The following is a 26,967-nucleotide window of genomic DNA, read 5'->3' on the forward strand; positions in this document are numbered from 1 at the left end:
TTTCATACCTTGTATCCATTCGTCTTTAGGAGTAACTCTTGACTCCCTGCAGTTCTGCATTATTTACACAGGTACGACAATGGATGGCTGGGTTGCATTGATTCTGGAGTATTACTGTAGTCCCAGATGTCTATTCCAGCATGTTTATTGCTTAAACGTATCGTTTTTAGAGCTACAAAATACTGTAGAACATGTTGAAAAGGGTGGGATTTGGACTTTTGAGATTACTTTGGTTGCATAAACTCTATTTCCATTCTCATCAAATTTTAGAGGGGGCCCTAGGCCAAATCTGGTAATTGCTGTATCACATCCTGGTTATGAGAGATGACTGTTTAAATGAAAAAAAAGAATTTTTTTTTATTAATTTAGACACTCAAATTACACAATTGTTTTGTCACGAATACATTAAATATATAGTAGTCGCTTGGTGGGCCCACCTCCTTAGGTGTAGCACAGTGGGATGCCTGCTAACTTTGACTCCCTCTACTTCAGGGTGCCTTTGCTGATTCAGACTTGTACTGTTAGCTCACTTGTTACCTGGTCAAGGTGATGGATGGGTGGACCAACCTGAACTTTCATACAAATATTTCTGTAAGAATCATTTAAACGGTTTTTGTTTTTTTCCCTCCTCCCCCTCTTCTGGACAAGAAAGTTATGTCTAATGTCCAAAGTGTAAATTCTTGGCTATTTTTAAAGGAATAAGAGGAAACAAATACTGAGCAAGAAAATGTGTAAGACTTTTTTTTTTTTGTTTGTGGTGTGTGTTATACATCAGAATACAAAGACTTACTAACGGCATTTGATATTAATTTCTCGTTAAAATTAGGACTTTGTATGAACCTGTAGTTAGGATATAGCAGGGTTGGATAATGGATGGATGTATGAAATGACTTCTACCCATGTACTATGTTCTACCTGCTGTCAATACGTTGGCATTACTCCTGGTCTCAATACAGTAGGGTCTTGATACGGTATTATATAGTACACTAGCAGTGTTTTATTACAGAGCTCAATTTTGCAAAGTTTTCATTGGAAGGGTGAACTCCACCTTAAAATTGTTGCTGCACTATTTCACCTGGACTGGGATTCCTCGACGACCACCTCTCCATAAAATCTTTTTAATCATTCAAGGCCACTTCTGTTTAATGTCGTGGGGTGGTGGTGCCCGTCTCAGCAGCACTGGGCACAAAGCGGGAGCTGGAGCTCTAAGTTGCTGGAGTTGACTCCTGTGGGCGCTAATGCAGACCTCCCGATCTCCTTCTGCCTACTCTGTGTTTACGATTAGGGTTGCGGGTGAGTTATCTTACCCAAGTAATGACGACAGTCCGATAAGTTTATGTCACGTACTTGGAGGCTCTGAAATTGCTAATTCATCAGAAAAGCTCGTCATGGGGGATTCAGGAAGAAACACTACGCAAATTGGGGAGAACGTGCATATTCAGCCAGAACAAAGCTCGAATTCTGAATCTGTCCGTTTTCCTAACCTGCTTGTCCAAAGCAGGGATCAATCGGTCCGGGCAAGCACCAAGCGCAAGGCAGCCCACCAGAAATTCTGAATCTGTCCGTTTTCCTAACCTGCTTGTCCAAAGCAGGGATCAATCGGTCCGGGCAAGCACCAAGCGCAAGGCAGCCCACCAGAAGAGATGCGCAAGTGTGCTTCTCAGCCGCCGTAAACTTCATTGTGTGTTTGTTAAAATATTAATGAACGTAATTGGAAAGATACGTACAGTGTAAAAAAATAATAAAACCCGATAAAAATTATAGGTACGCAAAGCATAGTTGTTCCCGCACAAGTTTTTAAAAGCAGTCCAGCACGGAGCCCGCTTTACTGCGCAGCCGCAGCTGTGACTCAGCAATGCATAAGGCTAGTGGGTGATCCCCACCATGACGTAACGTGCAGCGTCTAAGAAACCTGGGCGTGCCACGTCAGCGCGTGGTGGGATTGGTCCACGGGGTGTCTGAGAACACTAGACGAAAGCGGACGCCGGCAGGCCTTATCGTAGAATTAAATGCTGCGTGTCAGTTAGCAGGACAAGAACAACTTTTTGAGTAAGCTGCTCAAAATAAATAAATAAAAATGGAGGCGGAAGAGGAGACGACAGAAATCAAAAACAAGCCGAACCTCGAAAACCAAGGCTTGGGCTTTCTGCAGGAGGCAGGTAAGTCGAGGAGACGAGGGCGGCTCAGGAGGGTGCTGGATTTGACGCTGGGGCAGTGTTTTGGTATTGTAGAACTAAGTGGTGTAACGGGCACCGTAATGGCAATTTGCTGGGTGCGGTTTATGGCCTGACTAGACAGACCCAAAGAATTTTACTTTTCCAGAACTTTGTTAAGGTTTCGCTCCAAAGCTAGACCACCTGCGCTGATGGGACTCACTCGGATACATTCAGAAAACTCGGCCTGATGGTAGTGGATGCTGTTTTCATAAGAAATCAGCAGTGCTGCCCATGGAAGATGGGTTGAAATCTAAATAATCGACGTAGACCTGGACGTTACCGTTTGCAGTGCATCATTCAATGCACGTATCTCTTCTTACATGCCGTTTGATGCAAGAAACGTGACAAACGAGAGGAGACCATTGAGTCCATCAAGCCTGTTTGTTTAGCTAATAACTGTGCTGTCCCCATATCTCATCCAGACACTTCTCAAAGGTTGTCAAGGTTTCTGCTTCAGCTCCACGGTAGTTTGTTCCAGATTCCCACAACTTTTTGAGTGGAGAAGTGCTACCTGACGTCAGTCCAGAATGCTCTTCCCTTTAATTCCCTGTGGTTAGATTCACTCTTAGGTGAAAGTATATTTCTGGATCTCCTTTAGCAATGCCTTTGAGGTTTTTAAATACCCGGATTAGGTTCCCGCATTGTCTGAAGACTAAACGAATTTCATTCTCCAAGTGTGTCAGTATGACCTGTCCTTATGTTCTGGGATGATCTTGGTTGATGTCCTCAGCCCAGCTTCAAGTGTTTCTCTGTCTTTCTTGTACTGTGGTTACCAAAAGGGCACACAGTATTCCATATGTGCACTATATAGAATAATTCCTACTTGACTTATATTCAACAGTTAGTATGATACCTAACATTTTATGGGGTTCATAAAAGAAGTGTTAATGTTTGTGATGCACCATCTATTGGAATGACAAATGCAATGCATGTTATTACTAAGAATTTTTGTGGTGCACAATATGGGAGTCCTCTACAGCGCATCTTCAACCTGAGCCTGGAACAGGGGAGAGTCCCGAGGCTTTGGAAAACATCTTGTATCACTCCTGTCCCAAAGGTATCACGTCCTAGTGAGCTGAATGACTTCCGGCCTGTTGCTCTGACGTCACATCTGATGAAGACCATGGAGCGGCTGCTGCTTCACCACCTGAGGCCACAGGTCCGTCACGCCCTAGACCCTCTGCAGTTCGCATACCAGGAGAAGGTGGGAGCGGAGGATGCCATCATCTATATGCTTCATCGATCCCTCTCCCACCTGGACAGAGGCAGTGGTGCTGTAAGAATTATGTTTTTGGACTTCTCTATCACCTTTAACACCATCCAACCTCTGCTCCTTAGGGATAAGCTGACTGAGATGGGAGTAGATTCACACCTTGTGGCATGGATTGTGGACTATCTTACAGACAGACCTCAATATGTGCGTCTTGGGAACTGCAGGTCTGACATTGTGTGCAACAATACAGGGGCGCCGCAGGGGACTGTACTTTCTCCGGTCCTGTTCAGTCTATATACATCAGACTTCCAATATGACTCGGAGTCCTGCCATGTGCAAAAGTTCGCTGATGACACTGCTATTGTGGGCTGCATCAGGAGTGGGCAGGAGGAGGAGTACAGAAAGTTAATCAAAGACTTTGTTAAATGGTGCGACTCAAACCACTTACACCTTAACACCAGCAAGACCAAGGAGCTGGTGGTGGATTTTAGGAGGCCCAGGCCCCTCATGGACCCTGTGATCATCAGAGGTGACTGTGTGCAGAGGGTGCAGACCTATAAATATCTGGGAGTGCAGCTGGATGACAAATTGGACTGGACTGCCAATACTGATGCTCTATGTAAGAAAGCTCAGAGCAGAATATACTTTCTGAGAAGGTTGGCATCCTTCAACATCTGCAGTAAGATGCTGCAGATGTTCTACCAGACGGTTGTGGCGAGTGCCCTCTTCTACGTGGTGGTGTGCTGGGGTGGCAGCATAAAGATGAAAGACGCCTCACGCCTGGACAAACTTGTTAAGAAGGCAGGCTCCATTGTAGGATTAAAGTTGGACAGTTTAACATCTGTGGCAGAGCGACGGGCACTAAGCAAACTCCTGTCAATCATGAAGAATCCACTGCATCCACTTAACAGTGTCATCTCCAGACAGAGGAGTAGCTTCAGTGACAGACTTTTGTCACTGTCCTGCTCCACTGACAGACTGAGGAGATCGTTCCTCCCCCACACTATGCGACTCTTCAATTCCACCCGGGGGAGTAAATGCTAACATTAATTTTATTTTAATTCTTTTCATTTTTATTACTATTTAATTTAACATTGTTTCTTTGTATCAGTATACTGCTGCTGGATTATGTGAATTTCCCCTTGGGATTAATAAAGTATCTATCTATCTATGTTGGAATGACAAATGCAATGCATATGTCTCTCTGTTATCTGCCATTTATTATGGGATTTGAAAAAGCTGTGTTAATGTTTGTGATGTGCCATCTGTTGGAATGAATTGCAGGCAGTCCACTAAGTCTGTCTAAGTTGAATTTGTAGTCAAGTATATTTACGGTACGTTTTTAGTGAGAGTCAAAAGTGGTACCTTTCTACACATATAAAACACTTTCGAAACACTTCTCAATACACTAAACACAGATTTTAAATGAAATGTAATAGTGTGGATGTAGAATTAGAAAAATGGCTACATGAATTAGTTAGCCCATTGAGAAGAACCATATTTATTTTTTCAGAACAATTTTATCCAAAACCCGTAGTTTAAAGTGCTTTACATGATGTTTAAGAGAAAAATTAATAAATACAAAAAAAAAAAATAAGAATAAATCTTTACACACTGTCACCTAAGGTACACCCCCTGAATGAGAGAGGGCGCTAGCGCTAATCACGCTCTCAGCCCTTTCCTCCGCAGTGGCAAGAAGACACTGTAAGTTCTGAGGCGTCACTTTGTGATCAGATCGCCCTGCGGGACGGAGCTCCTAACTAGGCGATCGATTACCGCAGATAGCCTTCACTTACGCCATAGTGGTAATATGCTTTTTTGGTTTTAATTCGTCTGCACCACAGCGTGCCAGTTTATTTTGTCTTTGCACATTCAACGGGGATGACCGGGTTGGTGCCCTAACATTTATTTTGTGCAGCGCATCATTTTTCACACAACCACAACACTTAGCACAGATGAACTAGTAGCTCATAGACTCCTTAATTATGGGTCAAAATGCTAAGATTGTTTTTTTTTTTAAGTCTCTAGTAATACGTATGTATAAAACAACAAATTTAATCCTTGGGTCAGATGGCCTGGGAGGACAAAAAAAAAAAAACTCCAGTCAAATAAACCTGGAGGGACTCGAGGCCAAAAGACCACCCAGCTCTATTCTACAAAACATAAATGTGCTAAAGGAGTTCCTTACCTTGTGACGCACCTTCCTAGATTTGATGCAGTGGGCCTTGGCGACTGTTGGAGTGTCCCAAAGCGGCTTCAGTAGCGGTTAGGTGTCCACTTGAGTCTTAAACACAATGAAGCATTGACTCCTTTAAGATTTGTTGGCTTTTTTACTTTCTTGTATATGAGGTATTGGGAAAGTATTGTAGTTGACCGAAAATTTGATGAATCTCAACGTTTTAGACCTCCCTGACTTTCTTGTATATGAAGTATAGTGAAAGTATTGGAATCGTCTGAAAATTCCATTTCAAGATTTTGATGGGGGGCGGCATGGTGGCGCAGTGGGTAGCTCTGCTGCCTCACAGTTAGGAGCCTCGGGTTCACTTCCCGGGGTCCTCCCTGCGTGGAGTTTGCATGTTCTCCCCGTGTCTGCGTGGGTTTCCTTCCATAGTCCAAAGACAGGCAGGTTAGGTGCATTGGTGATTCTAAATTGTCCTGTGTGTGTGCCTGGTGTGTGTGGGTGTGCGCCCTGCCCGGGGTTTGTTTCCTGCCTTGCTCCCTGTGTTGGCTGGGATTGGCTCCAGCAGACCCCTGTGGCCCTGTAGTTAGGGTTTAGCGGGTTGGATAATTTGGATAATGGATGGATGGGTGGATTTTGATGAGCCTAAACGTTTTAGTCCTCCCTGAGTCCGAAAATAACATTTTTGGAATTATGTGTGTGTGTGTGTGTGTAAACACAATAACTTGAGTTCGCTTTCACTTCGGTCAACCAAACTGTACATACAAGTATTAGGTACAAAACGTAGATTTCTGCCAACTTTTGGGCTATTTCCGCTAACCGGAAGTGGTTTTATTCATGCAGAGTCCGATTTATTCAACTTTACTTTTCTAATCATTGTTCAATATATTATTAATTTGATTTGATTTGTGGTTGATGGTTCTTGAATGTACATAATATAAAAATATAACCATTGTCTTTCTGTTTATTCCTCAAATATCCATCCCCATATCTGTGTATATGAGAAAGTCGAGGGGAGAGCACTCTCAAATTTATTTTATTTTATTTTTTTGGCACATGCAGCAGTTCAGTAAAGCTGGACGCTTTTAGTAAGTTTCATTTTCTCCCCTCACAGTTTAGCTTTTAAATGCTTTCCATGATTTGTACATGAAGCTTAAAGGCCTGGACGATTGGTGTCCATTATTGCATTCCTTTTTCAGGCCATTTATGCTGCTGGTGGTTAAATTTCTTGTAATTTTGAGTAACCAAATCATTTCTTGATTATTTTCAGTGAGTAGCCTTGCATCGGAATATGGCTGGTACGTCCTTTTTACTTGCATTGCTGTTTACTTCATCGTTCAGCTGCTGCGAAGAAAAGGTGACCAAACGGACAGAAGACAGACTCCTCAGGACTTGCCAGGTCAGTTGTCGGCCTTCTCTTGGAGCAGCTTCATAACTTGACACTCTCAAATTCAGTTGCCACAGTGGAACACCAGCAGTTATGATGATGCCATGGTCAGTAGGAATGTATGGTAGCCATTACCCATAAGGCTGCACTGGCGCCATCTGGAAACAGAAGCGTCTGGTGTGGCTCACTCTACAGCTGCCCTAAATCATTCATTCCTTACATTTATACAGCACCTTTCTACCAACCCAGAGCACTTTGCATAGACAATGGAGAACACCACCAATGTGTCTCATCCACCTGGATGATGCAATGGCAGCCATTTTGAGTCCGTGCGCTCTCCACACATTGACCATTGGGCGTTGAAGGGATGAGAAGGAGAGAAAGTTTGCCGATTGGAAATGGTGGGGTGATTAGGGGGCCAGGCCGTAGTGAGCAATTTAGCCACATATATATTTATTTTTGAGGGACATCCGGGGATGTTTTATGGCTCCAAAGAGAATTATTACCTCGGTTTTACATCTCATCCGAGGTGTTAATTGTGTTGCTTTTTAAGGTTTAGAACCCTTAATTGTTTTACCCCTTTAACCAACAGACAGACAATAATGAGATAAACAGAAAACCGCAGATGGCCAGCTTACCAAAGAAGAAAGGCGCCATTTTCACTCGCGATCGAGTTTCTTGATTACAAGACAGTTGTAGCTCTTCATGAAACTGCTGTAGTTCTTTATAATTTTGTTTCTTCTTACTGCCCTCATTCGACCCACCAGACATTCCAAAGCTGCTGCTGTTCTTCAGTTCGCGTGGCCGTCCTCTACCTCACGCGTGTTGAGCTCAGATCCTGGAAAGTCACAGTTGTTGCAGTGTTAATGCTACTTATTCAGCAGACTACTTTTGTATTAATTATAATTGACTAGCTTAATCTTTTTTTTACTGTCAGCCAAACAATAAAGAGACGCAAAGCAAGCCAACAGATGACCAGCTAACTCAGGGGTCTCAAACTTTCCTGGAGGGGCCACCGTTTTCACTCCAATCAATCTTGGATTTAGAAACCAGAAACCATGCCTGGAATGGGTGCCAGTCCATCACAGGGCCCATTCTTGCACACTTAGCCACACGGGTCCAATTCACCTAACATGCTCTGTTGGGCTTAGTCAGCAGTGATGTTTGCAATGCACCATCTGTTGGAATACATTTTGTTATTTGTAGAGAAATAAAATACATTGTATTTTTCATTTCAACGAATGGTGCATCACAAACATTAGCACCACTGTTGAGAATCCTGTAGCAAAAGCTGTATAATTGAGGCAATAGACAAACAGACAGTATAAGTTAATAACGGAAAATTTAAATAGGAAAAATATAAAAGGCTGATAAAGGAGTACTAACCTCATTCAACTCCATCAAACATTTTGTTTTGTCCCTCATTAATGTTGCAAAATGAGAGCAGGACTAAATAATGGAAATAACAAATTCCATTAACTGCTGGCCTTCCAAAACCCAGCTTTGAGACCCCCTACTATCGGCCAATTTCCCTCAATGTCAGGTCAAGCTTCTGGGGTTCTTTGGGAATTCCTAGAGTCTCCACGACAAACTTGGAGATACAGTATAACCTCACTAATGCATCCTACGTCTTTCCCAAGTCTTGTCTCTTTAGGCAGCTCTTGTGGGAGGCACCCTGGGAGCATCCATCCACGTGTTGAGATCACCAGAACTAGCACCTCTTGGTCCTGACAAGCAGTGTGCTCTGTTCCAAGGTACTTGCACATCACTGAATCCTTCACTCTGCCACGGAGAACGAGCCCACAAATTTGCACACAAACCTTATTTTGGCCGCACCGTGGAGAAGCTTGTGTGTCTCGGTGATCCTTAGAAGTGTGTTATCAGGTGCCAGGTATCCCGTGTGATGCAAATATGAATACCCAAGATAAGTAGGTCTCCAGGGAGGAGAGAGAGACAAAGACCCGTCCATAAAATATGATCATCATGATGGACCTAAATGGATATTATTAAATCTTGGTTCTGAACAAAGATACAGGACTCCACGTCTTGCCCAGCAAAATGCCTGGTGGCTGAGTGACCAGTGTAACCCTAGCTGAGCTCAGCCTGAAGAAGTCATGTCCATTTGCCCCTCACAAGCTGAAGGGTTTGCACCTGGTGTGGCAACAGGCATGAGTAGGATGGATTGTACATACTAGGCCTTGCTGCGCTGTCGTCAACACCTCTTCGCTAGCTGAGCTTTTGTCACTAGAATCCTTTATTTTTATAAGCATACAATTCTTGACAAACAAACTGAGAACATCTAGCCTGAGTAATTAATTAGGTAGCTATGTTTATCTAATCACCTGTGTGCCTGAAACAACCACAACATTTATTTCTGTAGCACATTTTCATATAAATGGTGTAGCTTAAAGTACTTTACATAATGAAGAAAGAGAAAAAAGACAAAATAAATAAAAAAATAGAATTTGGGAACATACAGTAAAGGTAAGGTCCGATGGCCAGGGAGGACAGAAAAAACAAACAAAAAAAATAAATCTGCAGGGGTTCAGAGGCCATGAGACCACCGAGCCCCCTCTAGACATTCTACCTAACATAAATGACCTCAATCAGTCCTCATTGTATTCAGGGTTCACATGGAAGAACTTGATGATGACGGTCACGTGGACTCTTGTCTGGGAGTATCCATGACCAAGTCAAGTCAAGTTGGGGAGTGTGACGATGCGGGTTCTGGCTCCACACTCCCTTTGCTATTGGAAGCACTCGAACCCAACACCGTCGATAATGTTGCCGAATGAGCTAGTCAATGGAGGCAAATTACTGAGCAAGGGGAAGGTAGAAAGTGCAAAAGTGCTTTTATTTAAAACAGTCAACAAAAACAAAAACAGTGTTCAAATAAATAGTGCAGGTCTTCATATTCATTAAATAAATAATCCATAAAACGAACGTGGAGTAAAACCAATAAATAAACACAACAATCCTTTAAAATCGGAGGTTAAAATATTCTCCTGGAAGCAGTCTTAAAACCCAACAAACAAATCTGGTGCTCTTCGGTTAGCGTCTCACCTGCTTATCCCGTATGGGCCAAGCAGCAGGCAAGACGCTCTCTACAGCTGCCCTCCTCAAACACACGCAAGACTGGAGACCTCCCGATCCCTGGCTTCGGTTTGGCTCTCATCCCAGCCTCGAGACTTGGACTCCTTGGTCTCCAGGACGCTCACACCAAGGACTGCCACTCCAAGCCTCCCGACTTCCGCTGCCTTTCTGCGGCCTTCTGCGGCTCGTCGCTTTCACCTTGGTCACTCCCGCTACCTGCTCGCTCAGCGGGAGCGACATCAACACAAACACGTGGGTGTCGGCCTAACACCCAGCTTCCATGCAGCTGTCCACGAGCGCTCATTCGCTCGACGTCCGCTCGCTCGCGGCTCTCTCCCTCTCATCGACCTGCTTCCTCTCCTGCTCCCGGTAACCTCCGTCCTCTCCTTTCCTTTCTCTCTCCGATCGTTTCTTTCTCTGTTCGATCGTTTCCTTTCCACCTCCCCCTAAAACCGACTCGCGCTTCTTTTAAAAACGTGAGGGGCCATCACAGCTGCAGCATTAGCCACGGGAGCAATCACGAATGTGGGCAGTTCCTCACCTGTGCACGGTGAGAAACGCCCACATCGACGACTGCCCCTGCTCGCTACAACAACGCCCCCTCACGAAGCCGCCTCGGGTGCGGTGATTATTTATTTAAAATCAATGGCCTTTTCTCCACGAGCTGTGGACCCATAACACCACATTCCACCCCCCATAAAACTCCAGTTGCATGGGAAGGCTCCACTCCACTGCCAACCCAATGCAACTGGAGCTAAGGTCCACAGCTCGGCCACTCTACACTGCACTAAAACAATAAAAGCACTAAAACAATCCCACTAAAACAAACCAACCCAAGCCCCCTTCATAAAACAGGACATTAAAAGAATAAGAACCTTAAAAGACAAATAAAACGACAGCAATAAATAAATGTCCTTAAAAGCTCAGTCCTTAAAAATGTCCTCCTCCGGCTTGGGTACGTGGGTTCTTCAAAGTCAGTTACCAATCCCACTTGCTGCTCTGTCACCTCTTCTGGCCTCCACCGCTAGCTCATCCCACCGCTGCCACCAAATGTGACGATGCGGGTTCTGGCTCCACACTCCCTTTGCTATTGGAAGCACTCGAACCCAACACCGTCGATAATGTTGCCGAATGAGCTAGTCAATGGAGGCAAATTACTGAGCAAGGGGAAGGTAGAAAGTGCAAAAGTGCTTTTATTTAAAACAGTCAACAAAAACAAACAGTGTTCAAATAAATAGTGCAGGTCTTCATATTCATTAAATAAATAATCCATAAAACGACGTGGAGTAAAACCAATAAATAAACACAACAATCCTTTAAAATCGGAGGTTAAAATATTCTCCTGGAAGCAGTCTTAAAACCCAACAAACAAATCTGGTGCTCTTCGGTTAGCGTCTCACCTGCTTATCCCGTATGGGCCAAGCAGCAGGCAAGACGCTCTCTACAGCTGCCCTCCTCAAACACACGCAAGACTGGAGACCTCCCGATCCCTGGCTTCGGTTTGGCTCTCATCCCAGCCTCGAGACTTGGACTCCTTGGTCTCCAGGACGCTCACACCAAGGACTGCCACTCCAAGCCTCCCGACTTCCGCTGCCTTTCTGCGGCCTTCTGCGGCTCGTCGCTTTCACCTTGGTCACTCCCGCTACCTGCTCGCTCAGCGGGAGCGACATCAACACAAACACGTGGGTGTCGGCCTAACACCCAGCTTCCATGCAGCTGTCCACGAGCGCTCATTCGCTCGCACGTCCGCTTCGCTCTTCGGCTCTCTCCCTCTCATCGACCTGCTTCCTCTCCTGCTCCCGGTAACCTCCGTCCTCTCCTTTCCTTTCTCTCTCCGATCGTTTCTTTCTCTGTTCGATCGTTTCCTTTCCACCTCCCCCTAAAACCGACTCGCGCTTCTTTTAAAAACGTGAGGGGCCATCACAGCTGCAGCATTAGCCACGGGAGCAATCACGAATGTGGGCAGTTCCTCACCTGTGCACACGGTGAGAAACGCCCACATCGACGACTGCCCCGCTGCTACATAAACAACGCCCCTCACGAAGCCGCCTCGGGTGCGGTGATTATTTATTTAAAATCAATGGCCTTTTCTCCACGAGCTGTGGACCCATAACACCACAGGGAGCAGGCACTGCTGGACCCACCACATGATGAAACAACTCGGGATCCCAGTTTGCAACCCCCCAGGCTGACACGTGGTCCAGTCCCACCCTCCAGAAATGACCCTCTATCTGCTGCAGCCAAGTGATACATGGGCGACCCCTTGGCCTGGTCCAGCCACTCAGGTCCCCAACAATGAGGATCTTATGAGCCGGATCACCCTCGGGGAAACGCGCCACATGGCCTTTGTGCCATAACTCAGGTGCAGGTCATGTGCCTCATTCGGGACTCCATGAGCAACACAAAGTCAAACCAGTGGTACCCAAGGATTTTCCGGAGAGACTCAGTACCAAAGGAGTCCAGTCTTCATCTCAGGTCACTGGATACCGTCCATGTCTCACAACCATATAGCAAAACAAAAAGCACCAGGACTCTAAAGACTTGGACCTTCGTCCTTTTGCATAGATATTGGGAGCGCCACACACCCCTTTCTAGCGACCTCATGACCCCCCCATGCCCTCCCAATCCGTCTACTGAGTTCATAGGAAGAATCACCAGAGACATGAATGTCACTGCCAAGGTAAGTAAACCTCTCAGTGACGAGGTCGACACTCTCTCCGCAAACAGACACACTGCTGATGGCCGTGCCCAAGACGTCATTAAAGGCCTGGCTGTTGGTTTTTATCAGGACACTCGCAAGACACTCAGACTCCTCACTCAGTTTCTCGAGCGCCCTGAGCAGAGCCTCCATTGACTCTGCGAAGATCACAGCATTGTCAGCAAAGTCGAGGTCCGTGAATCTTTCTTCACCAACAGATGCCCCACAGCCACTGGACCTCACGACCTTGCCCAACACCCAAGCCATACAAGCATTGAACAGAGTAGGAGCAGAATAGACCCCTGACGAACCCCAGAATCAACTGGGAAAAACGCAGAGCATACCATCTTAATTGAGATATGCTGTATGGCTCTAAAGCAACAATGCAGTGCTGAATTTGTACAGGGTGAATTGTCAAAGAGTGATAATAAGCTCTTGTCTCTCAAGGCTTAGTCTTCATTCTCTATCCATAGTCTTCTATGAATTGCATCTAAAGTCATATTAAAAAAATAAAACCTTTTTTCTTTTTTAAAAACACACACAGATAAGGACGTAGTTGTGAAACGACAAGCAGCTTTAGAAGCCGCCCGGAAAAGAATGCAGGAGGAACTTGATGCCAAAGCAGAACAATACAAAGAAAAACAGCAACAGGTAAGACAATCCATGAAAGGACTGGCAGTTACTGACATTTTTATTGATTTTTGTGGTTGGTGCTTCTGAGCAGTTTCTGAAGCAGATTCCATTTTTTATCATTCAGGTAGTTCCTGTATGTTTCGTGTCTAACTTTGTATATGTTTGGATGATATTCAGTTTACTTGTCAATTGTAGGCTATTAATTTATAGGGTCATTGTTGTCACATGTACAGGGACATTCTTGCTTGGACGTGCTAATCAACCTGCAGCACATTGCTACTGTCCAGTAACCGTGGTTAGTGAGCGTAACTAATTACTTTACATTTATTACTAAGCCTTAAAGAAAAATGATAATACTTGACCTCGTACTGTACTGTAGCTTCTTATTGCACACTTACTGTATCTGCAGATTGAATTGCCAGATCCCAGCTGCACGAGAGAAGTAGAGGAACCTTTACTCCTTCTCAACCAATTTTTAACACATTAAACGAAACAAGCCGCAAGTATAGGGATTAATACAAAATCCATTTACAGTTGTGTGAAAAGATAAGTGCAGCCCATTGAAATTGTTGATTTTTTTTTTAACATATTTGAACAGGTAAAATGTTAGATCTTTATTAAAAAACACTGTCTCCAGGTAAAGGTGATATAATTGAACAAAGAACACATGAAATTGACATGGTGTATTTATTCTTATAATCTAAATTAAGAAAAATGCACATTTTTTTCTTTTATGTGAAAAAAGGGAGTACCCGCCTACATTTATCGCCATTTTAAATCCCTAAATTTAGAATCGGGTGTTCCATATCCATCGCCAATGAATTGAACCTCCTTAGGGAGTACTGCAGGTGGGCCTGACTATTTTATTAAAACTGGAGATGTTCAAGGTCAGGTGTTCTCTTTGTTATTGATGTGTGTGAAGTCACCAGGCCAAGATCAAAAGAGGCCTCTAACGCCCTCAGAAAGAAGGCTGTGGATGTCTAAGGGTCTGGAAAGGGACTTCAGACAGTCAGTAAATTATATGAAATCAGTCATTCTCCCCCGTAAGGAAAATTACGTACAGAACAAGTGGTGTAGATTTGAATGTCTGCTAATTTGTCCAGGACTGACCAGCCCAGCAAATTCAGCCCAAGAGTTGACCGTTTGATAACTAAAAGATGTCTCCAAAGATTCCTAAAGTTTGGCACAAGATATGCAGGTAACTCTTGCAACAGTTGGTGTCTGAGTATATACATCTACAGTCAGAAAGAGATTGCACAAATGTGACCAGCATGTGACTTGTGCCAGGGAAAAGGTTTTCTTGTCCAAAAAGAACATTAGAGCAAGACTACAGTTCGCCATTGAACATCTAGGCAAAGACCAGGCCTTCTGGAACAATGTGTTCAGGACAGATGAAAGAATTACAGATGGATGGAATAATGAATTGTGCAAATTTAAGCCGAAGTCTTTATATTTTAGTTACATAAAGAGAGAGAGAGAGGCTGGGAGTATGCGTTGATAGCACGTTGTTGCACCCACCAGACGACGAACCACCTGGATTGGGACCCGAGTGTAGTGGGTCAAAACCACACACATCACTGGAACAGTGGGAGGTTTTTTTTTTACGGTGGCTGGAGTGCCAGTCCTGTCACCAACCCCCAAGTTTTCCCTGTAAGTTGGAGGACCTGCTTGCGGGGTTGGATGCAGGTTGACATCATACCCAGGACGGAGCAATTGCAGATTAAGGGCCTTGCTCAAGTGAGCAGAGTCACTTCTGGCATTTCCAAGATTTGAACCATAAAACTTCTGATGGCCGGCGCAGATCCCTAGTCTCAGAGCCACCACTCCAACCTTGTTACATTTTTTTGTTACATAAAAATTACACATTTTTTTAATTAGATTTGCCTTAAAAATCTTACATTTTCGACTGATTTAAACTGTTAGCTCATGATTTCAGTTTTTACTGCAGCTGAAAAGTTCCTTAGTTTGTTAATGGTCTATTGTCTATTCTGAAAACCATTAACATAGTGTCTGCTAACGAAATTATTTGGGTCATTTACAAAAAGTAGTTCAACAGGTATTCAGGGCCTCTTATAGTCGGTGTCTGTCTCTTTTTGCAGCACTATGAAGAGCAGGTCTAGTTTGCTTTCCATTCGCTAACTTAATATTCTTAATTTTCTTTGAGACAAATTTCCCCTCTTATTTTCATTTGAACATTTTTCTTATTTAAATGTTCTTTTAATACAGGACTTATCCACTGTTTGTTTGGTTAATTTTAGATCTCCTTGTGAAAGAGCTAATAATAAAACTTATATAGATGTGGAAATGGCTGCTGCTGACTCATTGATGACAACTTAACGGCTGCCAGTTCCAAAGTGACTCGGATGCTTTGGTACATCAGCGTCTAATTTCCACCTTTTGCCGTTTATCTGCCTTAGCCATAGTTGAGAGATTGGAATAATTTGGATCATATTGTGATAGTAGCTGCCAAGACCCGGTGGTGACTCTGAGAGATGAGCTCCATTGATGCTACCATAGCACTGATTAATACGGGCTTTGTTGTGGTTATTACACTTGGCGTAAAGCCTGGCAGATGGTTGTCCAGAGTGCAGAGATTAAAGTCTCACATGATTAACTTGGCTGTTTCCTGAGTGTCTGACTCTGCTTATGCAATTAGTTCTTCAATAACAGTAGTGGTAGCCCAAGTGTCAGCAGATGGAGTAATGTAATCAAGAAAAGAAGTCTGATGTGGTGGATATTTCACGGTAAATTATATTTTCTTCGATTAAGTGTTGACGGTTCATTATCATTTTTCCATGGTTTGCATTATCTCTTGTTGATAAAAACGCGCATTCCTCTACCTTTTACTTTTCAGTCCATCCTCTAAAATCGATGACGGTCCGTCTGCTTTGGCCAAATTTCGGACAGGTGACACCAGGGACCACTCTCTTATTGATTTTTAACACTGGACATTTCAAATAATGGGGGGGATCCATTATTATTCTGTTCCTCATTAAAATAAAACTTGAATGTTTTAATGCTGTGTACATGTTCTCCACCTATGTTACATAAGAAATGAAAATTGTTAAGACAAGTACAGTGCAGTTGTAGGATGGCACTGTTGTGAGGTAACTGGGAAGAGAGGCTGAGGATGGGGCTGAAGGCAGTTGTCACTTTACATGTCATCTTTAATAATGAAGAATGCTGCCTTCAAAGCTTCATCGGTTATGACAAATACTTCAGATTTAGATGTTCAAATTAATAAAAGTAAGCATTTATTCAAATATATTTGAATGTACAGGTAAAATTCCGTTACAACGAATATCTTTACAACAAAATATTTTTATGGTCCCGACAGTTTCCCCATATGACACGAGTCTACAGAAATTTCATTACTATGAAATACATTCAGCAGACACTTTCATTACAACAAAGTCCCCAAAGACCTTGAAATGCCTGAATGAATCTTCCGCATAGCAGCCAGTTCTGTGGTCGCAGCTCAGTTGTGCACAACAATCCCCAAACAGAAACACTGTAAATTGTTTTTACTTTCTTCTAACTTTCCTTGTGCTATTTTTTTTTTCGCAGTTTTTGTTTTCAGTGATACCTTTTGGTTATCGCTCATCAACATTTGAAAAACATCCATTGGAATTTCACTCATTGTCACTCTCCTATAGAAACGGCGGACACGAAAAAACGATAATTCATATTAGAAAAAAAAAACTTTATTTAACACTACACAACACTAATGTGGCCACGACCCTGCCTGGTTGCTGTGTCTTTGTATAGCAGAGTGGCAGATCGCGCTACAATAAATAACCCTGCTGTTCCTGTTTCAAGTTGAATAAAGTTGGTTTTGCTAAAGTACTGAGACTCAGCCTCCTGTTTTTGGGTGCAAGACAGGGACTTATAGCACGACTCCGATCCTTTAGGATTCGCTTCACCCGGCAACGGACAAACAATCTTCCACAGATGCGGCAATTGCACTTTGGCACGCATTTCAGCGTGTTGTTCCCATTGGATGTGGGGGTTGAGGGCTCCCAAAAGAGTTCAGAAACCTCACAAAATGAAGAAGAAAAAAAAGGATGATTTGGCTTCTAATTGATATCTGTGCTGCCCACAACATACTTCTGTATTTAGATAATGTTTGTGTTGAATTCCTCCCACCCAATTGCACAGCAGTGCTTCGGCCATTGGATTTGGACATCATTCGCACCCTGAAAGTGTATTATCGCAAGGAAATTCTCATCAGCATAGCTTGTAGACAGGAGAAGATTAACGTGAAAGAAGCTATTGAAATGATTGCAAACGCCTGGACGCAAGCTAAAGAAAGCAGTATAGTGACAAATACAGAATCTCATTACAACAAAATATTTTTTAGGTCTCTGGCAGTTTGTTGTAGCGGAATTTTATTTGTAGATTAAAAAGTCTTGGTGGTACATACAGTATACATTCCCATATTTACAATAGCAAGAATGCCATTCAGATGCTGTCATTATTTATTAATTTATTAGTTCATGAAGTGATGGCATTGATGTGCAAATCACATTGAACATTATTTATGCTTCGTATGCAGAAAAACAATGCACACTAGGGCTGTGATCCACAGCTTTCATTCATATACACACAGTATTTGTAATTATATAATGTTTTGTCTGTTCGGCTTGTTCAGCACTTGTAAATAGCTTAAAGCTTATCACTCACACACAGTGGATTACAAGACTTTTGAAAACCACACATTTCAATCGAATACAAAAAGCAAAACTTGGCAGCACCCCTGTACAAAGGTGAATCATTAATTCTCCATACAGACAAGGTGACGTAATAACCGTGGACACACTTCACACTACTAACCTTTTCTACCTGTAATGCACCTAAGAGGCCTAAACGAGATTCCACAATGAATCATTACTGTCATTAACCAGTTTTACTTTACTGCCTTCGTGTGCTGCGGGAGTTTTCAGAAGTGACATCTCACCCTCCCACTGCATTGTATTCACATGAATTTCTACTTGGGTTTTTCGAAGAAACGCAAAGTTACTTTTGATTTCCTGTTTGGTTTGTACAAGAAAAAAAAACATTTAAAGGTGATCTTAATTTTTATGTAAATATGTAGAGCAAAGTAAACACATTGACTGCTGAAGCATTTATTACCAGGATGCTGCAGTAAAGGACTTCATTCTATGAAAACCTGTTAAAAAATGTACAGAAATGTGTTTGGATGCAATGGTTTTATTTTTCACAAGTGACATGACTAAAAGTCTGAATTTGAATGAGACTCATAGAAGCATGGAACCATGCAGAGAGCAGGCTTGGGAGCTACATGTGCCACAAATATGTGTTTCTTTGCGTTGCACCGCACTAGTTGCACACAACACATTTGGTAGCTGCTGACTGTTGGCAGCTAGTGGGTGACAGAATGTCCGTGTACTGCTGTCCAGATGGTTGTAAAGAGTCGAGCGCCTTGTGATGAAGAAATGCCTTTAGGGCAGCTACCCACATCAGTACGAAAGCTTACAGGTTTCACATCATCCAATTGATTGTCACTGTCTTGATCCACTATCATTATCATCAAAATATTAATATTACAATAAGTCTAGTGCGTCAAAACATCTGTAGCTTTATACCTTTTTGGCAACGACATAACTACAGACTATTTGTAATACTTTTCTGCAGGCTGTTGCTTAAAAAGAAAAAAAAAAATTCTATGATCATCCACTAGATGGCAGCACTGTTTCAAGTAACTGAGACGCAGAAATTAAATCAAAACCATCCATCCATCAATTATCCAACCCGCTACATCCCAACTACAGGGTCACGGGGGTCTGCTGGAGCCAATCCCAGCCAACACAGGGAGCAAGGCAGGATAAATCAAAAGCATCAATTCTAAAAATCTTTTTTCTTTCTTTTCACAGATTGCAGAAGAAAAGAGACAACAAAAGATTGAGATGTGGGACAACATGCAGCAGGGAAAGAGCTACAAGGCAGCCACAAAAGTGAATAATGTAAGATTTAAAAAATATTGTTATTATTCTCATTAATATTAGTTATTGATATCCATACTTATCTATTTATTTGCTTTTTCTGTCCTTCTTTCATTTAACAGCAAAGCAACAGTGACTCTGCTTCAAGTCCAGTTTCAAAACCAAAGTCTGAAAAGAAGCCATTAAGGGGTGGTATGTTCAGTATTTATTTTACACCAGTCACAGTGCACAGCACGATAATATGCAGTGAATACACTTGACTTGAGCATTTCTAGTTTTTATTCTCTTTCTCTGTACGTTTAGCATTTGTTTGGTAAATGCGATTCATGCACACGCTGCTTCCCGAGTTCTTCCCCCTAGCGGCCCTCTTCTTCCGTCAGAATCTTTTCGCATTAAAATTGATTAAGTTAGTGTTTGTATTACAATTACTTAGTACGTTTTTCTTTAATTTTTCACTTAAGCTGGCACTTAAGTCTTCAATCTGCCTCAAGAATAATTTAAGATATGAAGAGGTAGAGGAAGTGACGGCAAAAGTGGTAGGAAATGAGACCAGCGCCCACACACATGCGCAGCCCTGCTGGCCGCTGCTGAGAGTTGATTCTACAATAAAATAAATTAAAAAGAGGAATAACCTTGGAGGTCAATTATCACCCCAAAAGCAGATAGTAGAGGTCACATAGTGTTTGTGTACCAAATTTCAGGTCAATCAGTCACACAGTTTGCGCACTACTGGTGATTTAAAATCCCGGGCAGACAAATGAACAGCCACGGTAGCGTATTATATAAGAAGACCAGTAACGGCGCACTGCATGATAATGTGCAGTGAATACACTTGACTTGAGCATTCATAGTTTTCATCCTCTTCCTCTGTACATTTCTATTTGTTTGCTCAGAGGTTGATGTGTTTGCCGCTTCCTGAGCAGCTCTTCTTTTCTCCACCCCAGCAGCCCGCTTCTTCTCTTCTTCTCTCTGCATCTGTTCACGTTATAAATGATCAAGTCAGTGTTTGTGTTGCAATAACTTAGTATGTTTTCTTTAATTTTTCACTTAAGCTGGCACTTAATTCTTCAATCTGCCTCAAGAATGATTGAAGATATATAGAGGTAGAGGAAGTGACAGTGAAGGTAGTACGGATGAGAACTGCGCCCTTACGCATGCGCCACACGGCCACCCTGCTGGCCGCTGCTGAGAGTTGATTAAACAATAAAATAACAAAGAGGAATAACCTTGTAGGTCAATCTTCACCCTCCAAAACCGGATAGTAGACGTCACGTAGTGTGTGTACACCAAATTTCAGGTCAATAAGTCAAACGGTTTGCGAGCTACCAGTGATTTAAAATCCTGGACAGACAAACGAACAGCCACAGTAGCGTATTATATATAACGATAGAGAACTAAATCAGTAATCGTTGAATCTGAAGAACTAATATCCTGTTTCGCAGTTAAAACAGTGTGAGAATATTCACAGCAGTGTATTTTTCCTATTTTGAAGCAGCACAGTTTATACAGACATGAAAAAGAAAAATTTGTTGCATCACTGAAAAGGGCCAATTGGGCCTAAATAAAATTGAGTAGGGTCTTGGTTGCTTCTTTTAACAAGCTTTTTGAAGGTGCTTGGTTTAAAACAAATCGTGCTGACATGAAGGAAATAATTGGACCAGTAATGATAATACACCTGAAAACTCTCAAGTGAAAGTGCCGGGCTTTAGCAGACTTCAGAAATGTAGTTGGCCATCACCGCCATCTTTTCCCCCACCAGATCTTTGCCATAATGCTTAACATAAGTTGCATCGAAACTTGGTAAAACTTATATTAATACAATAAACAAATGGTGGCTCCAGACACCCGATGTGTATTCTGCTTTATGAAAGTGTAGCTTTTTTTAACAGATATTCTTCTTAATTGAAACATTATCACTGAATATCGCTGTATATCCCACTATTTTCTAACTCACTGATCCAGCTGAGGGTCACACGGCTCCAAAACCAAGAGGGATAGCACAAGAAATTCCATACTCCAACTATCGACTTTAAATTTCATCAAAAGATTTTAAAAGAAGAGTTCACACAAAATGGGGGGTCATAAAACATACAAAAACTGTTTTTTTGTCTATATTTCACTCTTCTATATGTTGGTTACGTTTCTTTATTACTATGTTACATCATGACTACATAGTATCAGAAATCTGTATGCCTGCATTTCAAAAACAAAAGAAATCTGAACATATTTTATGATAAAACCGAAATCTAGCAAGGTGGCAGGAATGTTCCATTTACACAGTAGTCTGTAAGAGATCAGTCTAGTCAGTCCTCCACTTTTTATCATAACTAAGTAAGTACATATATGAATTAAACATTAACGCTAACACAATGAGACACTGTTCATTCCACTGGAGTTTAAGGTTAGTTTTATGTATTTCTCTTTTTAGGGTATAACCCATTGACTGGAGACAGCGGAGGGACCTGTTCCTGGAGACCTGGCCGTAGAGGTCCATCTGCTGGGGGATGAGGTTAAGTCATGTCAGTGTTGTCCCTTTTGGAGTGAACGCTGGCCTCGGTTTAAAGAGTGCACACGGTCTATCAGAATACAACTGGTTAAGTTCAGTTCTGACAATGAACAATTGGTGATTGTTAAAAGACATGTTGTATAACACAAATTATAAAGTCCTGACATTTATGGATGCTGATTTCAGTAATAACAACCAGTTTTACTTCTGCTTTAATTTAAATACATGACCTGAAATGCTATATTTTTGTAATACAGATTTGTGTATAAAATACTGTCCCTTCATTCTTATGATAGAAGTATAGTAGTATTTAATACTGTATCAAAAGCTCATCACGTCCACAGTATTTGTTGGCTGAGACTACCAGATTGAATGACGTCTTTCTTGTAAATGGCCCCTAAGCCACAGAGAAGGGCTGATGTGTTTCTTAAGACTTGTGCACTCTTTTATTTTTTATTTATTGCTGTTGCTGTTAAACCATCACATGACTGCACATAGCGAGCTGTTTCAGGCTGATTTTTAAACACCTTTGTTTTTTGGAGGTTCACTATGCTTTCATTTCTTGGCAGTGTCATTTTCTATATGTAACTTTCTGTCTGGGTAGTAAATACTATTTAAGCTCCTTATATTTTTTTTCATTCAGTTAAATTAGTACAGACTGTTATTAAAAATGCCCAATTATTGTTCTGCACCGTCACGGTAAAAAAATGCATAATTTTCAAAAATTGCCAAAATTAATTACCAAAAATTTCAAGGTTTGCCCATAAAATCTATAGCTACTATATGATCACCAGTTTGTACTAACAGCGCTGTTGTTAAAGCAGAGGTGACAAATGTTTGCACATAGGTTAAATCAGCCTGACAGTTTGAAATGTTTAAGTAATTGAAGTGCTTGAAAATTTAAGAATGCTGTAGAAAGCTAAGTGTTATGACAGAAATGTGCAGGATATACATTTTCCATTGATTTTCTTTTTGTTGTCTATTTTTTTATTTCTCTGTCAAACACAAGTTATTTTTTTTAAAGGACATCTAATACTTCTACAGGGTTTTTTTTTTTTTTGTGCCGTTTTTGTTCTCTGTTGTATAAGCACACTGTGAGTAAACACATTTATTAATAAATCTGTTTGTATTTAAGTAATGCTTGGTCTGTGTCATGTGATTATTTTTGAACCAATTATCTTGCTCAGAATTATGGAAAGCTGCAAATGGTGCAAGACATAGGACATCCCTGGATGAGACATCAGGCCATCTGGTTACGAGTTTAAATGAAATCTAAAGAATAAATGAATGTTTTATGGAGCATGCATTACGAAGTGGTTTTGGAATATTACGATAATGGTGACAGACGTTCATTTGCTAAGACAGCTCAGTTTGGCTAACTCTGAGGTTCATAACATTCACTAATATATCCAGCGATCTCCTGAATCCACTCATTAGAGTTCTGGGTCATGGGGCGCTACATAGATAATCTATTTTGTCTTTGAGCATATTAAAGTATTACCCCATTCAAAAGTGGTGTTTTTTTAATATAGTACTCAATTCACATAATTTGTCGTGAATTTTTAATCCTTTCATGCAGAACAAGAGAACAAAGTTTGATATAATAGAACCCAATGGTGACCAATTCTGTATAACGGCAAACAATATGGAAAATGTCCATGAAAAAAGAGAAAAAAAAATCTTGCATCACTTGTGTTTCATAACCCACATGTCCCTCATCCAGTCATGTGCTCAAAACATACAAAACGCAAGTGTTTTTACTAAAATGTTGTTAGTTGTTTCCTTAATTAACAGCTCAAATCAAAAACTGGAAACTAAAAGCATTATGAGAAATAGTTTTCCAAAATGTTCTTAGTTTCCTGTTTTTGATTTGTGCTGTTTAGTCAAGGACTATTTAATAATATTTATGCAAAAAAGGGATTGCACTTTGAGCATACAACTGGATAATGGAGCTGTAGATTATGCAACATAAGTAACAAAGCTTTCTTTTTTCCTCCATACACTTTTTGGTTTTTTTTTTGCCATCATTTTGTCCAGTGTTGGTCACCATTGAGTCCCATTTTATCAGAAACATTATGTCCTTTCTCCAAGATAATATGAGATTAAAAATTGTTTGTTGGCCATCACTACACACCACATGGGATAAATAATGTACAAAAATAGTTTTGAGTGAAATATTCATTTCTGTCACCAGAAACTTGGCTTCTTCTTGTTCTTTCAGCTGCTCCCATTAGGGGTCGCCACAGCGGAGCATCTTCCATAACAAACTTGGCTGTATATATAAAAATACCCAATGCAACCACATGGGGTCACTCTTCCGCCCAGATTACAAAATTACCTTTTAATTACAATTATAATAATTACAATTACAATAATTACCAGATTACTTTCTCAAAGTTCAATTCAAGAAAACACCTGCATTTGTCGCAAGTCACGCTCCTCTCTTCCTCACTGGGAGAAGCTTCTTTTATTCTGCTTCTTGGCTACTTGACCGATAACACACTCAAAGCATTTAGAGCTCCATCAGCATTTCCCTTAAGGATTGTCATTGTGCCCCTGGGAAGGCCAGGTGAATTTGAATTGTGACACCCGCAGGCTGCAGGTTTTTCCATTGGTATAAAAGCAGTTGCAGCAATAGAAACATTTTGACAAGAACTGGCAATCCTGTCCACCTGATTTCCCCAAAATAATATTAAGTAACATCCAGTAGATCCCTAAAGTCCAGTTCCTAATTATATAACACCCAGCCCCACGCTTGACAGTGAAAGCAGCGTTAATGTTTTGTCAAAAATGGAGCCATGCTATGAGAGCGATCTGGACATGCTCAATGAGTTCACTTGTTCCCCACTCGGATAGTTTTGGAGGACCCCTGCTTTTACTGAGAGACATTGTCACTTTAAATCTTACCTTAGCATGATTTGTATTCCAAAGGGGTCGGCTGTGTTTTTTATAATCTCCATACTGATGAGCACTTGTATAATTCTGTCTGATGTTGTTTTGAGGTTGTTGCCTGGTGCATTATTCAAACCTTTCTGGCTAAACCTACAGTTTTCTTTCCTCAAATGTTGTTCTACTCTTTAGCTATTTTTTATTTTATTTAGCATTTATTAACTGGACCCCCTAGTAGTTAAGACTTATTAACTGAATTAATGAGCCCTGAGATTTACTTACATTTGTACATGACCCATACTGCATGCACCAGTTCCCCTAAACAATTCATACTGCAATATGTGGACAAATTTCCTACTAGACAGCGTGATCATAATTTTAGTTCTAGAGAATCTAAATATCCCTGGAGAATGGAGATTATTATTGATGCATATGCTTAGGGATTATGTGAATTTCAAATGATGCAGGTTTTTTTAACTGTCTGTACATTAGAGGTTTTTTAGGCAGACGTGTTTGTGGAGTTGAGACCTTACTTAGTTAAGATTATATTATAGCTTAACACTGCCAAGCTTATGAAGATTTTGACTCATTATTATTTTTGGAGCAGATGCCAGGGGTCTGCCTTGCCACGGTACCCGACTCAGGGGATTAAATATAACAGACTGGACTGGGCAATCACATTTTAGCTAAACTTCTAAGAAAACTGGTTCTTGAAAAATAGTCAATCAATATTCTAATCAGTATTGTTTAAAATGTTGGGAAATAAAAACAAAATAAGCATGTGTTGTCGGGACTTTTTTTTAAATTGAGTTTTCATATGAATTAATCCAAGTATTGTATGAATAAATAATAAAAGTACTGTGGATATTTTTACATTTATTTGCTTAGCAGATGTTTATTACAAATGTGGTCAACATAATTGCGTAAACATCAGTCTGAGGGACTGAGAGCAAGTGTTATAGGACAAAGTGACAAAATTGATCACCACAAATGAAGAATTCAGAAGAAAACTACAAGTGAGTTACAATTCTTAAATTAAAAAAAAAAATTACCAGCTGTGACAGATAGGGGGCGCTATCGCTCCCTTGAACCCTTGACCAAGATGTCAGACACTGGGTAAAAGTCCAAATAATTGACTTTATTTTACAGTAACGTGCACAAAGCACTCTCCACCCCAATATATTCATAAATCAATAATCAAATACACTACAATAAACAATCCTCCACACTCCCAGACACGCTGCCACCCTTCCACCCAGCTCAGCTCGCCGTCTGGAAGTTCCCACAATTCTTTTATAGTCTCTGACCCGGAATTGCTTCCCATCCTTCAGTCCATAATTCCTTATCATTTCCGGATCAGATAAAAAGTCCTTTTCTTCACCCCGGAAGCACGTCATTCCTCTTGTCCATGTGACTCGGACGTACTTCCGGGGCGTAGGGCAAATAATCTGTTCTCCTCCCTGCAGCTCCATCTAGCGGCCCCTGTGGTATCCAGCAGGGTTGAGGATGAAAACTCCACTGTCCATAATTCCCTGCTGGTATTCGGGGCACCTCCATGCTGCAGGGAGGGCTCCACCTGGCGGTCTGGGGGTATTGGCCGGGATGACTGGCCAGCCATCGACCACACAGCTAATATCATCAAAAGAAATTCACCAAACAAGGGAGTCTGCAGATGCTTCTTAAACATATTGAGGGAGCCAGAATTCCAAATGGAGGTGGGCAGCTCATTGTTCCGGCAAGGAACTGCACACGAAAAGAGTCTGGATTAAGATTTGATGTCATGCAGAAGTGGCCTCCCCAGACACAATTCATCAGCACACCTGTGTGTTTGAGAAGGAGCACAGGACCTCATGGGTGTCGCTATAGGTGCTGACCCATTAAGGCAAGCATCAAGGATTTGTACTGAATATGTGCCACTGCAGGAAGCCAATGTATTGTGACCATAAACAAATAATGTGAAATGCAAGTATAAATAGTTAAATTTGTCACAAAATATATTTTGTGATTCTTTCTTTTTGTGTTTATTTAATTCTTTATTCGAGTGACACCATACACAACCTAAAATACACCCTGAAATGAAAACTCATTTTGACTTCTCAAAGCTAAGATGGAGGGCTCTCACGATTGCTGTTTTTTGATTGGTGTATCATTCGCAGAGTGTACTTTATTTGACTCGGAAATCCTGTGGCT

The 26,967-nt window shown here is 41.5% G+C and overlaps 1 protein-coding gene across 1 annotated transcript; it reads left to right on the forward strand.

Annotated features, from left to right (window-relative positions):
• The first annotated feature begins 1,918 nt into the window (after positions 1-1,918).
• Positions 1,919-22,849, forward strand: selenos (selenoprotein S). Its single transcript, XM_039772698.1, has 6 exons — positions 1,919-2,159; positions 6,879-7,007; positions 13,331-13,437; positions 19,314-19,403; positions 19,505-19,574; positions 21,811-22,849. The coding sequence occupies exons 1-6, from the start codon at positions 2,078-2,080 to the stop codon at positions 21,888-21,890; spliced, it is 558 nt and encodes a 185-aa protein (XP_039628632.1). The 5' UTR covers positions 1,919-2,077; the 3' UTR covers positions 21,891-22,849.
• Positions 22,850-26,967: the final 4,118 nt, after the last annotated feature.

This window comes from Polypterus senegalus, chromosome 12 (assembly GCF_016835505.1).
Source record: "Polypterus senegalus isolate Bchr_013 chromosome 12, ASM1683550v1, whole genome shotgun sequence".
NCBI lineage: Eukaryota > Metazoa > Chordata > Cladistia > Polypteriformes > Polypteridae > Polypterus > Polypterus senegalus.